At 44.2% G+C, this 19,203-nt stretch overlaps 1 protein-coding gene across 1 annotated transcript in view; it reads right to left on the reverse strand.

Moving 5' to 3' along the window:
* The window catches only part of LOC149327113 (RRP12-like protein), a 33,109-nt gene extending 17,115 nt beyond the window's left edge, over positions 1 to 15,994 (reverse strand). The window contains exons 1-17 of the mRNA XM_089564788.1: positions 15,842 to 15,994; positions 14,510 to 14,648; positions 12,188 to 12,315; positions 11,877 to 11,978; positions 11,714 to 11,805; positions 11,525 to 11,636; positions 9,583 to 9,759; positions 9,462 to 9,497; positions 9,236 to 9,378; positions 9,035 to 9,153; positions 8,813 to 8,922; positions 8,243 to 8,354; positions 8,027 to 8,181; positions 6,273 to 6,340; positions 6,116 to 6,209; positions 3,192 to 3,350; positions 2,485 to 2,565 (exon numbers count right to left, since the gene is read on the reverse strand). Coding sequence (XP_089420914.1) covers positions 2,485 to 2,565; positions 3,192 to 3,350; positions 6,116 to 6,209; positions 6,273 to 6,340; positions 8,027 to 8,181; positions 8,243 to 8,354; positions 8,813 to 8,922; positions 9,035 to 9,153; positions 9,236 to 9,378; positions 9,462 to 9,497; positions 9,583 to 9,759; positions 11,525 to 11,636; positions 11,714 to 11,805; positions 11,877 to 11,978; positions 12,188 to 12,315; positions 14,510 to 14,648; positions 15,842 to 15,994 — 1,980 coding nt within the window. The remainder of the gene's footprint in view (positions 1 to 2,484; positions 2,566 to 3,191; positions 3,351 to 6,115; positions 6,210 to 6,272; positions 6,341 to 8,026; positions 8,182 to 8,242; positions 8,355 to 8,812; positions 8,923 to 9,034; positions 9,154 to 9,235; positions 9,379 to 9,461; positions 9,498 to 9,582; positions 9,760 to 11,524; positions 11,637 to 11,713; positions 11,806 to 11,876; positions 11,979 to 12,187; positions 12,316 to 14,509; positions 14,649 to 15,841) is intronic.
* Positions 15,995 to 19,203: the final 3,209 nt, after the last annotated feature.

Below are 19,203 nucleotides of genomic sequence, written 5' to 3' on the forward strand. Positions count from 1 at the left end.
ACGCTGATGACTGTGTTTTATACGAAGTAATTAAGGGCCCTAATGATCATCGCCATCTTCAAGAGTCATTTAATAGGTTTTGTAGTTGGTGTAGCACCTGGCAAATGAGAATTAATTTTGATAAAACCGTCCTCATGTCTTTTGGTAACAAGTCTTCCGTTTCCCTTTTTAATAACTCGTTCAATGGCCGTGTAGTAGATAGGGTTTCTCAGTATAAATATCTTGGTGTCATATTCACGCATAACATGTCATGGTCTAATCACATTGATTACGTATGTAATAAAGCACTAAAAAAACTAGGTTACCTACGGCGCACGTTACCAAATTCACCAGAAGACACAAAGTTACTGCTGTATAAAACTTTAATCCGCCCTGTTCTTGATTACGCAGCTGTAGTGTGGAACCCGTATAAGCAATTCGAAATTAACATGTTAGAAGCAGTCCAGAAAAAAGCTGTGCGTTTTATATGTCATCGTTATGATCGCGATTTCTCACCCTCTTCTACACTTCTCTCATTGAATTTAACCACGCTCTCCGCCCGTCACACACTGAATCACTAAAGTTCTTACATTGTATCGTCAATTCCTCGGTAAGGCTCTCAGTTAACCACTACATTAACTTTGCACCATTATCATCTACAAGAAGTCATCACGAGCTAAATTTAATACCGTATTTTGCACGTACTAATTTGTTCAAATTCAGTTTTTTTCCCCGTTCAATAGAAGCCTGGAATTCTCAACCTGGTTCCATTCGTTCATCTCCAATTCAAAGTTTTATAACTGCCATGGAAGACACATAATACCTGAATATTCCTAAAGTGCCATTGACAGTTCCTTTTTTGTTTGTTACTTTTTGTGTGTTTTGAACTTTATTGTGCTCACTTTGTACATTTTGTTGTATTCTGTTACCTTTGGTATTTTGCTTTTTGTTTTCCCCACTCCTGCCATAGCGCATATAACTGCGCTGCAGTATGTATAAATAAATAAATAAATAAACTGTCGGCAGAGTGCCAGATCTTCAGAGTATCTCCACTCAGAATCACGTGGCGCTTGCCAGTAAACAGGTCTAGCAGCCTGTTTAACTCCAGGTGGTTAATTCGCGCCAGTCGTCGGGGGCGCGTCGTATCATCCATACTTTCAATGCATTGTGTATTTGAAGGATTCGCCAGGGCTGCACTAATTCGTCCAAAATGCGTGTCGCAACATACTAACAGGGGGACGCGTAATCGCGGCGGTGCTATAGTAAATTTTACGCAATAATGCAGGTCCCGTGTAAGGGCCACACCCCGTCAAAACCGGGGAAAAAAGTACAATCCTTACACAAGTATATATAGTATGTAGACCAATTTGGCATAACAATGTTAAGTGTAAATGAAACAAGCAGCTCGAGGCTTTTCAACACAATGAACCCCTACACCTCCTGGCGATGTGATTTGCAAACGTTTCATTACTCTGCCTCAATTTCCGCGTGAAGTGATATCAGAGGAATTATATATGGAAGCTTATAGGCTGTACATGCCTTTTTTTCTGCATGTACAGCCTATAAGCTTCCATATATATATGCGTATAAACGCGTGCAAGGGCTGCACTTTTTTTTTCAGATTCGGGGGCCAATTTTCGGGGTGTGGCCCATACACTTGATGTACAAAAAAAAAATTTTTGTTAAGTAAAAACACACCAATCAGAATGAGCGGATTTATTCTACGTTCAATTGTCACTCGCAGAGTATTTCGACTCTGAGCTGGTGCTGTGCTCTGGTGCACGCTCATCCCAAAAGAAGCCGCGCAGCATGTCTGCTGTCAACGCGTAGCCGTTGTTCCTCACTTTCATCACACAAGAGAGCAGCTCTTCCAGTTCGGGAAACTCGCACAGCTTGCCTCGGAAAGCGCGCCTTTTGCGGCTTGTGTTCCTCAGTGCACCCTTTTGGCTGCACGATCATTGAACGCACTTCTCGGCCACGTCGAATTCCCTGCCTGCCGCACGCTCGCTGTGTTCGAGAACTAACTCCCAGCCGGGTAGCTGTTAAGGTGCTTGCCCACCATACTAAAACTGCATTACTCGGCGGCAGCACGTGAAAGCCACAACCACCACAACAACTATGGTGAACAAGCCACAAAAGGCTGGAGCTGGCGATACTAATGCCGATGCGGTAAGCAGGAAGTCGCGGCGGGGAGAAAAAATTGACGATGATGACTACGGCTTCAGGCGCCATCCATGGATGGCTTTTAGCTCTTGTGTGCGTGCATGGCCTCCGTGATCAAGCACACCGTTGTTTGCAGCCGGGGCCGATTGCGGAGGCCACGGCGCGTGCATTTAGAAGGCTACTCCCGCCTAGATCATGAAAACTTTGGGTGCGGCCCTTACACAGTTTTTTTTAAACATTTCCTTCGGGAAAACGTGGTGCGGCCCTTACAACCATTTATACGGTATATGAAAGCATATATCGGAAGAAATAAACCAGAAATCAAATTTTTGGCCAGCTTACCTCACGAAGAGCTGTCAAGGCAAATGACTTGTGTTCGACGCTCAGGTTGCCGATCAAGAGGAGCAAGCAACGGAGACGTGGCTGCACACAAAGTACAGTACCAACGACCATTAGCCGACAGTTGTAGAAGTTGAAGTTAACATTAACTAATAAATGTACAGGGTTGTACATGCTTAGGGCGACCAAAGGAGTGTGCGGCTGCCCTCTTCGGAGCACCAATGCATTATTACTCTTGGCAGCGCATCAAAGGACAGTGCCACACAACATGAACACTTCCAGGCCCCTCTGTGCCTGGTGCCACTTTACTTCAAAATGCGGCCACACTGGATGCAATGGCACTCCGAAGAGGGCAGCCACATGCTTGCGTGTTCACCCTAAAAGTGTATCACCCTGTACACAACACGCAGTGGAGGAGCTTGTGCTTACATTCGCATGCACAGCCCAGATAAACTTGCCACCAAGCCAGAATTTATTTCAGGATGCAGCAAGCACTCTACTGAGCAGTGGCGGACAGCACGAATTGGTCAAACAAAGCCATTATTATGCCCTCCAGGACTGGCAAAACATGTAACACAAACTCTCATTGACGGCAGACTCCACTGACTGCCACTGCCATTACTTCAAACAATGACCACTTAATCAACACATCCATCATTTAACTTGCCCATATGGAAAAAAATTGGTCACAGCAGGATTAAACTACTTACCGCTCTTGATCCAGGGGTTATACTCTGCAGGCTTTCCACAAGAACTTCACCAAGTTCTGTGAGGTGCTCTTCAACGAACTCCTTGCAAGTGGGAGTTGGAAAGCGGCAGATCTCTTCCAAGACACGGTACGCTTTTTTCTGCACTCGACGATCACAGTCCTAAAAAAGCAGAAAAAAAAGTGGAGTACATAACAGGGATGATATGATGTCATATGAAGATATCATTGCAAAGGGCAAATTTTCAAATTTTACCTCACGGCAGAGGGTCTTCAAAAAACAGTCATTACCGATGTCACAGTTATGAAATTTTCACGAAGCATTGCTGCATGCTGAATTCAAATACACCGTAAAAACCCACATATAACCAGAGTTCTTTTTTTGCCAGATTTTTAGCACGTCAAATTTCACCTTGCATTATATGTGCCGCGGTGGCTGATTGGTTAAGGCGCCTGTCTACAGAGCCAGAGTACCCGGGTTCGAACCTGCCACGGCAGCAGAGTTTCGATAGAGGCGAAACGCAATAGGCACCTGTGTGCTGGGCAATATCAGTGCACATTAACCCTTTGAAGGTTTTTGCCGTATATGTACGGCGGCGGTTTTCTGTCCCGCAAGGTCTTTGCCGTACGGGTACGGTTTCGATCTTCCGTTTGAAATTTTGCGCCAAAAGAACAATGCGTGCTCACTGGGGGGTGCTGCCACCTCTTAGGACTTACAAGAAGTGTTTGAATTTTGTGCTGCCTTCTTACGGAGATAAGCAGAACTTATGTCTAGCTTTAGCGTGGCGGCACAGACTGCGGCAACACCCCTTTTGTAGTTTTGGTTTCGCCGCGTGATCGCAACGGAGTCGCGCGAAATTTGAGTTTTCTTTTTGTCAGCACTATCTTGCAGGGGCTGCCGAAGTTGATTTCCATCTTTATTGGCGCTGCTCTTAGCTTCCTTATCACCGTTGCTCGCGAGGTATTCTCGCCCTCTGTGGCAACGCGCCTACGCGGTTTCGATTCCGCCGCGGGATCGCAACGGAGTCGCGCGAAACGTGTTTTCTCTTTGTGGGCACTGTTTTGCAGAGGCGGCAAAAGTTGATTTCTATCTTTATTGGTGCTGCTCTTAGCTTGCTTATCACCGTTGCTATTCTATTCTATTGAACATTTTCCAGTTGGGAGTGATGCTGTCACCAAAGTACTGTTCCTAATTTTTTTTACTATTTATTCTCGATTATATACATTTTGTAGATTCAAGATCCGCAATAAAGTAATTTGACCACCTGGGAAAGTTTTCTTAAAATAATCCGACCCTCAAAGGGTTAAAGATCCCCAGGTGGTCAAAATTTGCTTTTATTTTTTCACTCCCTCCTTTACAAGATATGAGAGACAGTTACTGCATCCTCTCCTTTCCTCAAAACCAATTTTTATTTTTTTGATATGTGGATTCAAATTTTTCAGTTTAAACTCAGAGTCCCAGTTTTAGGTTCTATTATTCAGTGCTGCCACCATCAAGCTTCCAGCGAGAGGACACACCATCCACAGCCATACATAACTTAAGAACAAAGCCGCACATGCCTTTCAAAGGGCCCACAACCAATGACATCCACAGATTTTCATGACCCTGTGGTTAGCCCGATTTAAGCCACGGTTCATCAATTCCCTTTCATCTGCCACTCCGAGATGTCATGCTAGCAAGACTAAGGGGACTAACAACAACAACGTCATGAGAATCTGCTGACTACAATGGATGGAGGGGGGCCTCCTTTCAGGGACATCTGCTGTCTCTCCGTTCTCAAGAGTTGGATCAGACTGTAGCGGTGAAATCGGATGAGCGTGAATGGTTTAGATTTCGACACCATTCCACCATGCTGACCTCGCGATGGCCACACTACCAGTTTGCGATGGAACAGCACAAACAAAATGACAGGAGGCAGGCGCTGGCCCCATGGTAGGTTGTACGAATGAAAAAAGTAAAAATCAAAAATAGCGGCAGCATTCCGACAAATGGGCAAAGTGCGCCCATAAACTTCGCAGCTACACAAACCCCTACACAATGCACAAGGCTTCCAATGGTAACGCATCATAAACGCATGATGCAATTAGCACCTTTCAATTTTTTTTGGTACCCACCGAATTTCACCTCGCATTTTGTGCGGGTCCATCTATGTGGGTATTTACAGCAAGTAATTTAATTTCATGCAAAACAAGTCGCATCATCTAACCATCTAACGGACACTTTTTTTTCGAAAATGGTACCAGAACAGTCATTCAGTACTACCAGTGCTGCCATCTGTCAACGAAACAAAAAAAAATGCTACGGATGAGCCCTACCCAGCTTAAACTAGAACACAATGACAGAAAACACACGACAAGCTGGACTCATCATGGGCCACAAAATGAATCGGCTTATTGGCTCGTTAGGGGGTTAAATTCTGCAGCAGGGAACACGCCAAAAAAACGCATGCCAATGCAATAAGGGCAGAATTAAACTGCCCAACGAAGAGCTTGAGTCATCTGGTTTTGAAGTTGCCATTTGAAAATTGTTAACCTTTATTGCATTCCTTGGTGTCGGGAAAAACCAATAACACATATTTTAGCAAGCTTCCTGCAGCAATATTTCTTAAAACGCTCATGACAATAAGATTACATAGCGCACAAGGACTTGTTTTGCATGACTGAATGACAGTCATGCAGTTAGCACAAGGTATATAGTTAGTTGCCACCATGTTTGCCACCGCCATGCCTTAATAACAATAAAAAAAATTGAGAGCATATGCACCTGTACTTAATAACGCTGAAAATTGGTCAATGGCAGCCACACACTACTAGAAGACTTATGAGCACTATAAATATCGACCGTGACATACTGTGTTTTGACCACTGCCTCACTTAGTTACAGCACATTTTGATGCTAGTGAAAGGTAGACAAGCTTGCACTCTCACCTCCAAATTGACTTTGCCCAACAGGTACAAACGTTGAACATTCTCGGGGCTCATTTTGATGACTAGGGATCTTGCCAAGTCTAATACCGCATGCCTGCAACCATAAAGGAGCATTTAGCCACTGTGCCACACATCACCTCTGTACTGCCGTGCTTACTTGGCGTGAGTGGAAATCTCGCCGCTGAGTAGCCTTGTAGATGCACTGAAGAACAGCGTACCGCACAGCTGAAACAGTGAAATGTTTGCAATATTTGCATCATATGGGTTAACTTACTAAAATGCAATGCACGCAGACGAGCACTATGTCTGAACTTCTCTTCTCTGCGCATTACCATTTAGGTTCAACAGGAAAATGGCGCAAAAGACGTGGACAAAAGAGACAAACACGACAGGACCAGCGCCAACTTACAACTGAATTTTATTTCGCACCAAACCCGCCTTTATGTAGGCCAACACGCCCTAACATCCGTGTAATCACGCACAGGCAGTAGAAAAGATCACTGTAAGATATCTAACACATGAAGCGCGATAGCAACCACGTAACATACTATCATGGCTAAAAAAACCCAACAAAAGTATAGCAAACAACACTAAAACGGTCATGGCCAAGCAACTCTTAAACACCAAAAACGATACACACTCATGAGTGATACGAGATGACCAACAAGAAACGTGGAAAAAAGGTGAAGAATGAAGCGTTAAGACCAAAGCAGTGTCAAAGGTAAAAAAGGTTGAAGTGGATGAAGAGTGCAACCTTAAAATTGGAAACGAAAAACCAGCAGCCACATGAATGATAACCGATGACCAACCAGAAAAAAGATGGACGCGAAGCTGAGACCAAAGTCGGCGTCAAAGGTATAAAAACGAGAAAAAATTGGAAACGAACAACCAGCAGCCATATGAATGATAACCGATGACCAATGAGAAACATGAAAAAGGATGAATGCGGAGCTCAGACCAAGGTCAGCGTCAAAGGTGTAAAAAACGAGAACAAAAACCGCGCAAGAACCGCACATCGTCAAAAAATCGTCAAAAATTGCAACCAATGCCAAAGGAAAGAGCGTGCACAACAAAACAAAATGAAGAGCCTACAGAAAACTTTCTAGAAAAGTGTACTCCTCGTTGCTAAGCGTAATGGATGGCTTGCTGACGCATCTGCTCCCTTCTTTCCTGATGTAAAAGGCTTCGACCACCTCTCTCTCAAATCTGTCCTTCCCACTCCTCAAAAAAATAGTTTTCTCAAACTCCGGACGGCAACCCCTGCAGGCTTTGCAATGATCCACTAGAAAGCTTCCTTCGTTATTCCGCAGATTCCGGCAGTGCTCGCTGGCTCGCTCATTAAAACATCGACCAGTTTGGCCAATGTAGCTGAGCCCGCAACTTAAGGGAAAGGTTGCACTCTTCATCCACTTCAACCTTTTTTACCTTTGACACTGCTTTGGTCTTAACGCTTCATTCTTCACCTTTTTTCCACGTTTCTTGTTGGTCATCTCGTATCACTCATGAGTGTGTATCGTTTTTGGTGTTTAAGAGTTGCTTGGCCATGACCGTTTTAGTGTTGTTTGCTATACTTTTGTTGGGTTTTTTTAGCCTTTATAGTATGTTACGTGGTTGCTATCGCGCTTCATGCGTTAGATATCTTACAGTGATCTTTTCTACTGCCTGTGCGTGATTACACGGATGTTAGGGCGTGTTGGCCTATATAAAGGCGGGTTTGGTGCGAAATAAAATTCAGTTGTAAGTTGGCGCTGGTCCTGTCGTGTTTGTCTCTTTTGTCCACGTCTTTTGCGCCATTTTCCTGTTGAATCATGAACCAACTAGCCCAAACTAGAGTTCTTCTTGACCATTTAGGTTATTGTGGCTTCTATAAACAACTGGCATTCAAACCACCACACTGTGAAATAACTATACCTGGTCATCTGCAACGCGAACAAAAGTCTTGATGGTGTCGTAAGCAGCAAGACGCACTCCCTCTGCACCAGATGACGCTGCCTCGCTTGTGTAGATGTTGAACAGGATGGGCAGGAAGTTCTTAGAGTACCTGGTCATTTCTGGCACATTGGCCTCTGAAGAAGAAAGGAAGGTTCAGGTTACAGGCATCCCACTTTTCTAAGACTGATCACTAACCATTTACAAAGTCACAGCTGATGATATGGCGCAGCGCAGACATGATGTCAAGCCTCAGGTATGGACGGTTCACCAGGTAGGCACCAAGCGTTTTGGCAATTCTAGGAAAAGACTGCATGAAAAAATATTTTCGTACATTCATTATTAAGAACCAAGAGCACCTTTCGATTCGCCAGGCAAACACCCAAGTATGTGACAAAAGAGTGACTGCAGGCACTGTGTGAGGTTCTCTTGCCGAGTAGATGAACTGTCGTAAGCCTTTGCTCATTTAGGTATGTCCACCCTATTCCTGCTTTACTAAGAGCCCCTATACAGCAGCCATTGCCAAGATGGCCTTCCTCAAGAATGCTTGAGGAATTGTGAATGCAGAAACCATTAACACCTTCACTGAGTACTATGTGACTGCAGTAGAACATACAATTCTGCTGTTCTTATAAGAGATTTCTGTAAACTGATTTTGGCCACATCACAGTCAAAAAAAACATCACAGCTGCTAGATTATTTCTGTAGCAAAATATCAATTTACTGCTTGTAAGGTACCATGCAGTATCAAGTGTGAACCACACACACCTCCTTAAAATCTGTTGGCCTAGTGCAGAAGCCAGGAAAAAGTGACCAGATCTGTCTCTCCAAAATTTCATAGGTCCTGGTAATGGACATGGGCTTGTCCAAAGCTTCAGCTGCAAGCAAGTCAGTATGGCTTAGACTAAAAGCTGCTGGATAATAAGTAGCAGTTTGCAAAATCTTATCAGACTTGAAATGTAGAAACTGGTATCACAAGAATCAAAGCACCTAGCTCATGAGAGGCAGATGCAAGTGGCAGGAAGTAGGTGATGAAGAAAGACAGCCTTGTAGCCTTTATGTTGTCCCGCAAGATTGGAAGCATCCAGCTGCGTTTGAAGTCCAGGCATCTTCTGTATAAAAAAAGGGGGGGGGGGGGTCATTACACGCCACAAGAGGGAGGTCTAAAACAGCAAGATGCAGGTTACTCACTCCTCTCCACTCATATCTAGAGGGACAGCTTTCAACACAACCTCAGGTCCCATGGTCCTCACAGCAGCTGCAATGGCTCTATCCACAAGAGCATCGTTGGTAGAGGTCTGAGAACCGTGGAAGTCTGCAATCTGGCTCAATGGCTGCAAACAACCACAAAGACCATCAGCAAGAAAAAATGGGTGCCAACAAAGAACACAGCGCAACAAAACCACTAGAAACAAACCTCCAACATGTGGTCAGTACATCGCTTGCCAAGGACCTGCAAAGAGAAAGTTTCAAATCATTGGAAAAATGGAAGGAATAATACTTGCAATGAAAATACACCAACATGTGGCTTAACATACCTCGAAACAGGTGGCCCATGCAAGAAGAACCTGATCCCAGGCAGACAGGAATTGGTAGTGCAGTGCTCGCTGCATGTGCTCAATAACCTTCACGCCTGCAGTGTAGCAAAGACTGTTCTGGGAAGTTGGATCAGCCTCCTTTTCCAGACAATTCTGAAAGCACTTTTGAAGCAGCATCTGAAATAAAATTTTTCATAGAGATCTTCATATAGGTACTTTTCGCTAATAACTGATATCCAAGACCTGTTCTAGTAATCTGTAGTCCACTGCAGATACTGCAACATATTTATTTATTTATTTATTTATTTAATACTGCAGAGTCGCTCGACTCCAAGCAGGCATGAGCACGGGCATGAGCACAGATACAAATAAAAAAAACACAAGATATGCACAAACTTCATGCAAGAGCAAACGATAATGAGAAAAAAAGAAACCAAAAAGACATGGGTTTCACATAGAAAAGGCTCTTAAATTATCGACAAACGTTTCTACATTTGGGCTGTTCACTACACACTTCGGCAATTCATTCTACTCTGCTATTGATTTGAAAAAAAATGAGTGTTTTACTGTGTTAGAGTATGCACGAAATTCTTGCAGCATTTTTCCATGGTTATAACGCGTACTTGCTCGTGAAACAGGAGTAATATAATCATGGGTGTTTATTCTAATCAGATTATTATATATTAGGAACAAAAATTTCAACCTTGCTTCAGTGCGCCTTGTCTGAAGAGATTCTAGGCCAATAGAATTGATCATAGCTGATACACTATCTGTTCGTTTGTATCGATTGCAAATGAAACGGGCCGCTGTCCTCTGCACTCTTTCTAATTTGGAGATATTCTTGGCCGTAAATGGGTCCCATAAACAACAAGCATATTCCAGACGAGGCCGCACCAAAGCCTTATACGCTGCCAGTTTCACATGTTTTGGGGCCTTTGACAGTTTACGCCTCAAACACCACAGAGTCTTCAGAGCTTTCCCGCATGTAATATCAATGTGAGCAGCCCAGTTTAGGCAATTAGTTATCTGAACTTCAAGGTAGTTCACAGACGAGGTTTCTGGAAGTGGTACGCCAGCTATACAATATGGATGTATCAGAACAGTTTTCTTTTTACAAATTCTAAGTACGGAACATTTATTCACGTTAAGAAACATACCCCATTGGTTACACCAGTTTGAGATCTTCTGCAGGTTACTGTTAAGCTTAATTTGGTCCGGTGTGGAGTTAACTAAGGAATATAAAACGCAGTCATCTGCAAATAGTTTAACTTTAACTTCGGAATCAACCACATTAGTTATGTCATTTACGTAAACTAAAAATAGGATAGGCCCCAGAACTGATCCTTGCGGAACACCAGATGAAACCGGAAGTTCATCAGAGTACTCATCGTTAACACGAACATATTGAAATCTATCTTCTAAGTAGGGTCTAATAAGGTCAATAATATTAGGATTGATTCCGGCAGTGTAAAGCTTTTTGTATGAGTTTAGTGTGCGGAACCTTATCAAAGGCTTTGGCGAACAACATGACATATGCATGTCATGTTAACGCTTTAACATACAGACATCACACACGTCAAACGTAAGTTATGAACCTAAAGGATTTCATCAATAATAATCCCCTAATCGCAAAAATGAAAAAGAAAACAGATTTAATATGGCTAAGATTATTAGAGCATAACTGAACTTGGCTAATTCTAATCTTTTATAACTGTCTAAGGACAGTGGAAAAAATGCAGACTTTGCCACTAGGGTTAGTTTCTGCATGAACTCATCTTTCAGCAGGCCTCCTCCACCTCTGGCAGACAAATCACGGGACTCCAGAAATTCTACAAATTAGACAATTTTGCACTAATGCTTCACAGCAGGTTTATCAATTAATTTCCAGCTATTTACATACTGCCACTCAAAAAGGAATTACGCAGTAAAAATGACAACTCACCATCAACACAGACGATATGCTGCAATAAAGTTCAGGCTTTCCATTCTGCCAGCTGTCTACAAGCGCTCCAACGAACTTGGGAAGGTTACTCAGGAATAATTCGTCAGATGACCTGAACAAAGAGACAAAGCATCATTAAAAGAGGCATTTCTATGATTTGACAAACACTACACAGACAAGTATAGTAACCTCTGGAGGTTGATCAAGGCTTCCTGCATTGTGCCAAGCCATACATCGCACAGTTTGTGATCTCGCTGCCCAGGCTTGTAGTCGTAGAGTGCCTGCACACATGCAAGTTGAAAAATGAGATATAAGTATATTGGCAGCAGAAGTGAAACCCAAGATTACTTACATTAATCAGCTGTGCATTTAGTTCAGCACTCAGTGTTACATCACAACGCGGCTGTGATGAAAAGAATGACTGCAGCGTCAGCAAGCCACAACATACAACAGTCTGTAAAAGAAAAGCATTGAAAGTAACCAAATGATTTCTGCTGAAGTTACAATACTATACAACACCTGCAACTTCGAATGTGTAGGAAAAATTACAGGTTAACACTTGCAGGTTGGCTGCATTGAAATATCTTTCCACACGCTGTAAAATTGTGCCGATGACATTACAGCTCACTGATGTGTAGGTACCATGAGTACACAATCACTTACAGGATGGCCAGCTCCCATCACTTCAAGCATTGCCTCGCACGTAGATTTCACCTCCGACTGTGGGAACAGACTCAGTGTGGATTTAAAGAACCCAAACATATGCAGAGTGATCACCGGCAAGGCCGTTGCTGTGCGGAGAAAAAGAATGCACAGACCTCACAATTCAGGTGACAAAGGCAATGAAACAAATGCTGACAGAATGAAATAGACATAACTGCAACGCAAAAAAACACAACCACATAAGGAAGAACACATTCGAGACACGGTCAAACGCTTTTTCGTTCTTCGCTATGTGGTTTTTTTCGAACTGCAGTTATGTCTAAGCTAAGCAACCAACTTGCTGAAAAGTTCGATCGAAAGCCGATTGATCCTAATGGGCTGTATGTCATGCTGTTCATCCGTGCCTTCTGTCTCGTAATTACTACACCTGCCACACACGTTTTCCTAGCTGACTATCGAGATAATATACCAGTGTAATGACAAATGACAAATGCATTAAAAATGGTGCAAGGGGGGCCAGGTATGGCGAAAGTTCCCAAGGCACTGAATTAAAAACATGTGATAACAAGAATAAAAGTGAAAGAAGCACACAATGATTTAAACTGAAGTGAAATATTGCACAAAGAGAGAGTAAGTGAAAGGCCCAAAATAAATGTATGAAACTTGGCCACCAGGCATAGTGACTTACAATAAACATCCATTGCTGAAACATGAAGAGGAAAAAAATATCCCAACAAAATGAACAAACGCAGGAGAGACACTAAACGAAAGTTTGCAACAGAGCAATTGTTAACCTAGCCACACTTCCTAAGGACACATCCTTTCCTTTATATGCAGGTGAGCCAACTTAACCTGGCCATATAGAAATGAACAGTAATTATGAACAACGGTGGTGCTACAGTCAAAATATGCATTAGGGTAATGGTGATGCATCTCAGATACAATGAACAACTGAAGCCGCACCACTTGGATATAGCTAACGAGAAGGCACCGTAAACTAGCAGCCACGGTCAAAAACTTGCATTTACAGCAAGCACGGAGACCAAAGAGAGTCTCTAAAGCCCTGCGACACCACCCGGAGAGAACATATTACCCCCCTTTCCCCCACATCATCCCTCCTGCTGCTATCAACAGCAGCTCGATCGGAAGCATAGCCTTTCTGTCCACACCTCTCGCTCACAGATCCTCCCAATAAGCTGCTGGCTTTCCTGTCAGCTTTATCTCTTGAATCACTCGCAGTAAACGTCCCTTGAAAGTTGCAACGATTCATGATCAGCGCTGCCCGTTTCCAATGTCGCCTGGCTGCGCACAGTGCACAGGTTCAGGGTCCGATGTGCGCTACACTCATAGTCATCGGCGCCAACAACCACAGATCATAAATGTCAGGCAGTCGATTCCTCTGGTCAGGCATAGAGTGACTAAATTATAGTCTTCCTTCATGCTGCTGCCTATTTCCTGCACATTTACCAATGCGGCGGGCCCCGGCTTCAAATCTGCAAGCACATAGATTTCTCAAAATGGCGATGACCAGGAGTGGCGGGAAGTTGAAGCTAGCTAATAAAAAGTGCTGGATTTGCCACATGACATCAGGCAGCCAATCACGATGCTGCATTGTGTTTGTTTTTGGTGTTTTCTTGGCTTTAAGCGGCGCACATGCTTCTGCTCTGGCACAAATGACAGCCAAAGAACTGCTCTTCCAAACGAGACCAAAGATTGCATTGCGAAAGCTGGTTTTGAAATTCGAGACACAGAAAATGGGTGCCTTTTGGCAAGCTTTCGCAAGGTCCTAGGCCAGGACAGCACATATATATCTGGCATTTTCAAAAAATCGGGCAACTCTCTGCCACCAAAATTCACTTGTCAGCGGAAAAGAACCCCGCGAATCTGAATGACAAAATGAAAAATTCATTTTTCCACGATTTTTTTGCCCTAGAGACCCCGATCTTCCCTTAACGAGGCTAATTTGCCCCAGACAACACAAATGCTTCAATCACGATTAACTAAGAGTGAAGTCCGCTTACTATGAAATTTGGGTACAGTGAATGCCGTCCGGGTGACCATTAGGTTCGTTATCAGTCGTGTAGACTGGATCTCCATGCCTTGTAAGCACATGTTGCATCACCAAATGAGAAGGCATTCACTAGTGAAGCACAATGTAGTAACATACTTTGGGTTATTACAGGAAGCTGCACAACTCTGCAACACGACACCCCAATTGTTTTCATCACAGCACTCTCCACAAAGCTTGTGGGAAGGAAATGGTACACTGCTCTTAGTTAAGTGCCACAACAAACCCATCCAGATAGCAGAATAATCTCTCACCTGAGGATGACCTTATGACAGGAAGGCAAAAAGCAACTACAGCAGGCACAGCTGGGTGTGTGAGTGGAGCCCCAGTTGCAGCCATGGCATAGCCACCAGTCAGGACATGACACACTGCCTTTTGGGCCAACTTGCGGAGCTAGTAGAAAACGGACCTCACAAGTTAAGAGCAGACAAAGCACAAAGAAAAATTCATCACAGACCCCCCTTCCCTCCCCCATCACACATACACACACACACAAGTATTAAGGGAGGAGGGTTCATTATGCGGGGAGAAGTTTGTAAGTCAAAATTTCATACACACACATCCATCCACCCATCCGCCCACTACAGCGCACCCCTATGATTCTGCAATAAGTCAACGACAGCAGCCAATCACGGCGAGGTGACACTGGCCCTGATGGTGAGGTGCATCTGCTTTTTTTTTTGGTGAGGTGCACTACTAAATTGCTACAAGAGCAGGGCAAGAGCTAAAAGCCAGTCCACCATGCTAGGGGGAACACAGTGCACCTTACATTTTACACAGAACATGACATGATCTTTTCATACAATACGCTTTGCAACATACTGTACCTGTTTTTGTTCACATATTGCCATAAAAACTGGAACATAGGTCAACCCCCAACCTACAAACTCTACAAAAATAAAAGTACTGAACCTCACCCTTACCTTGAAACAAATGCAACTCAACTGGCTGCCATGAAAGACACTGCCATAGGGCAAAGCCCTTTCGCTTTATAAATTGCTTTACCCATGATGGACAGCCTTTGAACGCACCCTTGTGAGACAGAGGCACGCGCTATCTCAGCAGCTTTCATGCGGATACACACTGGAGTCTCAGCTCCCAGACGAACCCACAACCTTGGCTTACAGTTCGAGATATGCTGCAGTCCGTCCGTGAAATGGGGTTTTTTTCTGGTTGTTGCACATTGTGATGTGCTGCTTCTAGCTCTATCAGTATCAAATGCTTTTTTCTGATACTCCAAATCTGCACTGTGCTGCCTGGTTTCCAAGCTCTTCCACGTATTCTATAGCTTTTTTTTTTTTTTGCTTGAAAGCTATGGTGAATTGCTATCGGCCTCCGTTCATTTTGAGAGAAAAAAGGGAAAAGCAACTTTGAAACATCAACAAAATGCAAAGTGGCATCGCTAATGATGATGCTGTTATGGCCATTCTCCTTTGTACCAGGGGATCACAGCAAACTGGATCAGGACATTAAAAAACTGGAAGGAAATCAGAAGTAAAGAAAGAAATGGGTCTGGGGGCTCTAGTTCACTATTGTCCTAGTAGCATCTGCCACTAGATTCTCAAGAGTTTTGTGGTCTCCACCACATTCATATTGGCCGTGTGCCTCAGAACAAGCGCCATCGTAAGCATCTCCATGGGTGTCACGTACAGAGCTAATGAAGCTGCGGACACTTGAGAAGATGTTACTGATATAGTTGCAGGTACGAGCCGTAAGTTGGGGGCAATCGACGATAACATGTTGTATTGTCTCTGCTGTCACATCACATCTGGTGCATTGAATATCTAGTCCCTCTGTATATTTGACCCAATGACTTTTTGTAGTGATTTACTTATTTATATATTCAAGTTACCCCTAAAGGCCCTCCAGAGGACGGTATTACATAGGGGGGTACAATCATATAAGTAATCGCGATACATTTTAACAAATAAGTGTAGCAAAAAACGTTAATTAAAACATAAGGCATCACGCAAAGGAAAAATGAACACTAATAAAAACAGCAAACTTTTACACATTTCCGTCACAGCGAAGAAGCTCTTGGAATTTTTTATTGTCAGTTTCTGTGGCGATGACTGATGGCAAACTATTCCATTCAGTGATAGTACGGGGAATGAATGAATTGGCATAAGACGATGAATGACAGTTTACGCGTTTAACTTTGAAAGAATGATCAGGGTGTGGAAAGATAGCATCAGGTGACAAACAAATCACTGCGAAGGGATGGGTGGTGATAAAACTTATGGAAAAGGGTCAAGCGTGCAAGTTTACGGCGATATGACAAATCTTGCAGTTCGGCATGTTTTTTTAATGCTGAAACACTTGTGAAGGGTGAGTAGTCTGAAAATATGAAACGAACAGAACGGTTCTGCAAGGATTCAATGTTAGTGATAACGTAGGCTTGAACAGGATCCCAAATGGCCGCAGCATATTCGATTTTAGGGCGTATTAGAGTTATATAAGCAAGTTTTTTAACGTGTATAGGGGCGTATTTGAGGTTACGTTTAAGGGGGGACGCAGGTCTTAGAACGGTCAAGAATGGCCAAAAAAAACGATCTTGAGGAAAACTAATTTTCGGAATGTTTATACCTTCAAGCACTTGCCGTCAAACTATTAACGTTGAATACAATCGGGAAATGCGATAAAATCTGTTTTCAAAACCCCATGGGAGCCACGAAATGCCCCGAAAAAGAAAAATTTTGTTCGATCTTGCCGCGCGCGCCACGGCTAAAGCAGCTGGCCGATCGCTGCCATCTTGGGCTCATTTTGAAGCTGGTTTCTCTGTGCGCATTTTGCTGCCTCTCAAAATGGCGTTGCTATGTTTGCCGCCACGGCTGCCGCTTCGCGCGTCTTGCTTTTGCGATAGTTATCTCGTCCGAACATTTCTCTCGACGCATCGTGTTTCCGCTTCGTTCCAGAATGTCCGGAGACGCTCGCCTGAAGAAGAAGACGCGTCAAGCGTACGGAAAGAAACGAAAGCGTCCATGGAACGCACGACCGAAGGACGACAGCACGTTACCAGGATCGCCTGTTGCATCCGAAACGGCCTGTTCTCTGCCTAGCCAGCCTAGCTGCAGTACATCTGGCGTCATCGAACCGTCAGCGGGCCCTTCTGGAGGCATCCAAGACCGCATCGACACAGTGTTCTATTCTGCTGATGAGTCTGCTGAGTGCGCGAGAAATGCTGCGGACGTGAAGGAGCGTCTGGCATCGCAGAGCGCAACAGAACCAAAGTTCAAGCTTTTGGACGCTGAACTGGTGAGTGACAGTGGCAAGGAAAACGGCACAGAATTTATGATCGTGGACTTAGCCGTGGTGAACTCTTTCATTGGGCTTATGCTTTGCCCTGAGTGTGGCATGAAAAGCGTGACTTTATCAAAGTCGAGCAAACAGTATGGGCATAGTCCTTCAATGTTTTTTCTGGTCACGAAACTTCGGCCAAAGTTTCATATAGGGACAGCGCGCGCCGCTAGAGGCGCGGCTGTCGGCGAGGGGGCACGAGTCGCTGCCCGAGCCCTGCTCGCAGCGGCTGTATTCCGGCCAACCGGCTCATATTCGCTTGGTAGTTATGCTTTCTGGGGATCGCTATTTGGCCTTACGATGGCCACTACTTTACCGGTTATCACCTGATAGCTTGGCTGCAACGTCGAGACACTAAAAACCCTCTAAGATCGACGACGGCCACTAGTAAACCTTGTTAGCGGCTGTTTACTGGCAAACAATTAACGCACTTACTTTCTCTCGTTGATTTTCACAAAAAAAGCGATTTTCGTACAATGTTCCAGCCTTGGCATTCATTTTTACCGCAACTTGCCCACAACGTTATTCTGGAGATCTAGCGCAGCGATCAGTAACATGTCTGTATGTGTCTGGGTTGCGCCTGTCTCGGCCGAGTCCTCGCTTTCATCTAAGTGCACAAGAATGCTTAAGGCTGGCGTTTACCTTGTGATAAATACTGCAATCTCAATAATGCTGAAAACATGACGTTATGGCGGTATTTTAAGAACTGGAGTGCGCGCTAGAAGAGCGATCACATGACGAATGCACCAGTAGTTTGATGGTGCTATCTTTTTTTTTTTTTTGCCGACACTTTCGGAGGTGGCAAAGCCAGCTGCTGAAGACTCTTGCTTCATAAGCCATTTATTTACACTTTTTCACGCTGTGACTACGGAGGCGCTGACGAGTGCAAGGAAATATTGCTCATGTGCTCGCTTCGCGCTACCAAGATAAGAGACAAGCTGTGAGCGGCGACGCAATAAGCCAGAAATGCGCAATGATAGAAATCACGGAGAAACATGTACAAAAAATAAAAAGCGTTAGGTGTTCAACGTGGTTAAACCCAGCAGACGTGCGAACGCATGTGTTTAGGCTGTTTGGCTCATGGTTTTGCTTTACTGGGTCGTTGCACGTCTGGCGACGATATTAGACTGAAGTTAAGCTCTGATCGAGGTTAAGCTAGTCTGATGTGCTCGTTCCGAAGGTGGACGTTGATGAAGACGACGGTGTACAATGCGCGCAGCGCGAGAGTGTGTTACAGTTTACTTTTTCCCTGTTTGGATCTGCACGAAACCCTGGCCAATCTCCCACCGTGGGTATGTGTCATCGTTTTTGAGGCAACAACAACAACAACAACACGAGGCGTGATCGGCTGCTGCGATAGCACAGTGCTCTCGTGCAGTGGCCAGCGAAGCTGATCCGTTCGCGCCGCCGGGGGTACGAAATTTCTAGTCGCAGCAATATTTATTTTATTTCTGCACCCTTAAATTCAGGGACGCCACAAGATTCTTGGTGGGTTTCATCCCATGAAGTAGTGCTTTCGCACCAAAAGCCATCAGCACATTGAAGAGCACAGCTGTCTAAAATGCAACATCGTCACAGATTCGTGCCCAAGTACGCTGGTAGGAATATTCGTGGGATGACGCCGGGCCTGAGTTTCGGTTTCTCGCGCATT

This window comes from Amblyomma mixtum, chromosome 10, assembly GCF_055824585.1.
Source record: "Amblyomma mixtum isolate Tamu chromosome 10, ASM5582458v1, whole genome shotgun sequence".
NCBI classification, from domain to species: Eukaryota; Metazoa; Arthropoda; class Arachnida; order Ixodida; family Ixodidae; genus Amblyomma; species Amblyomma mixtum.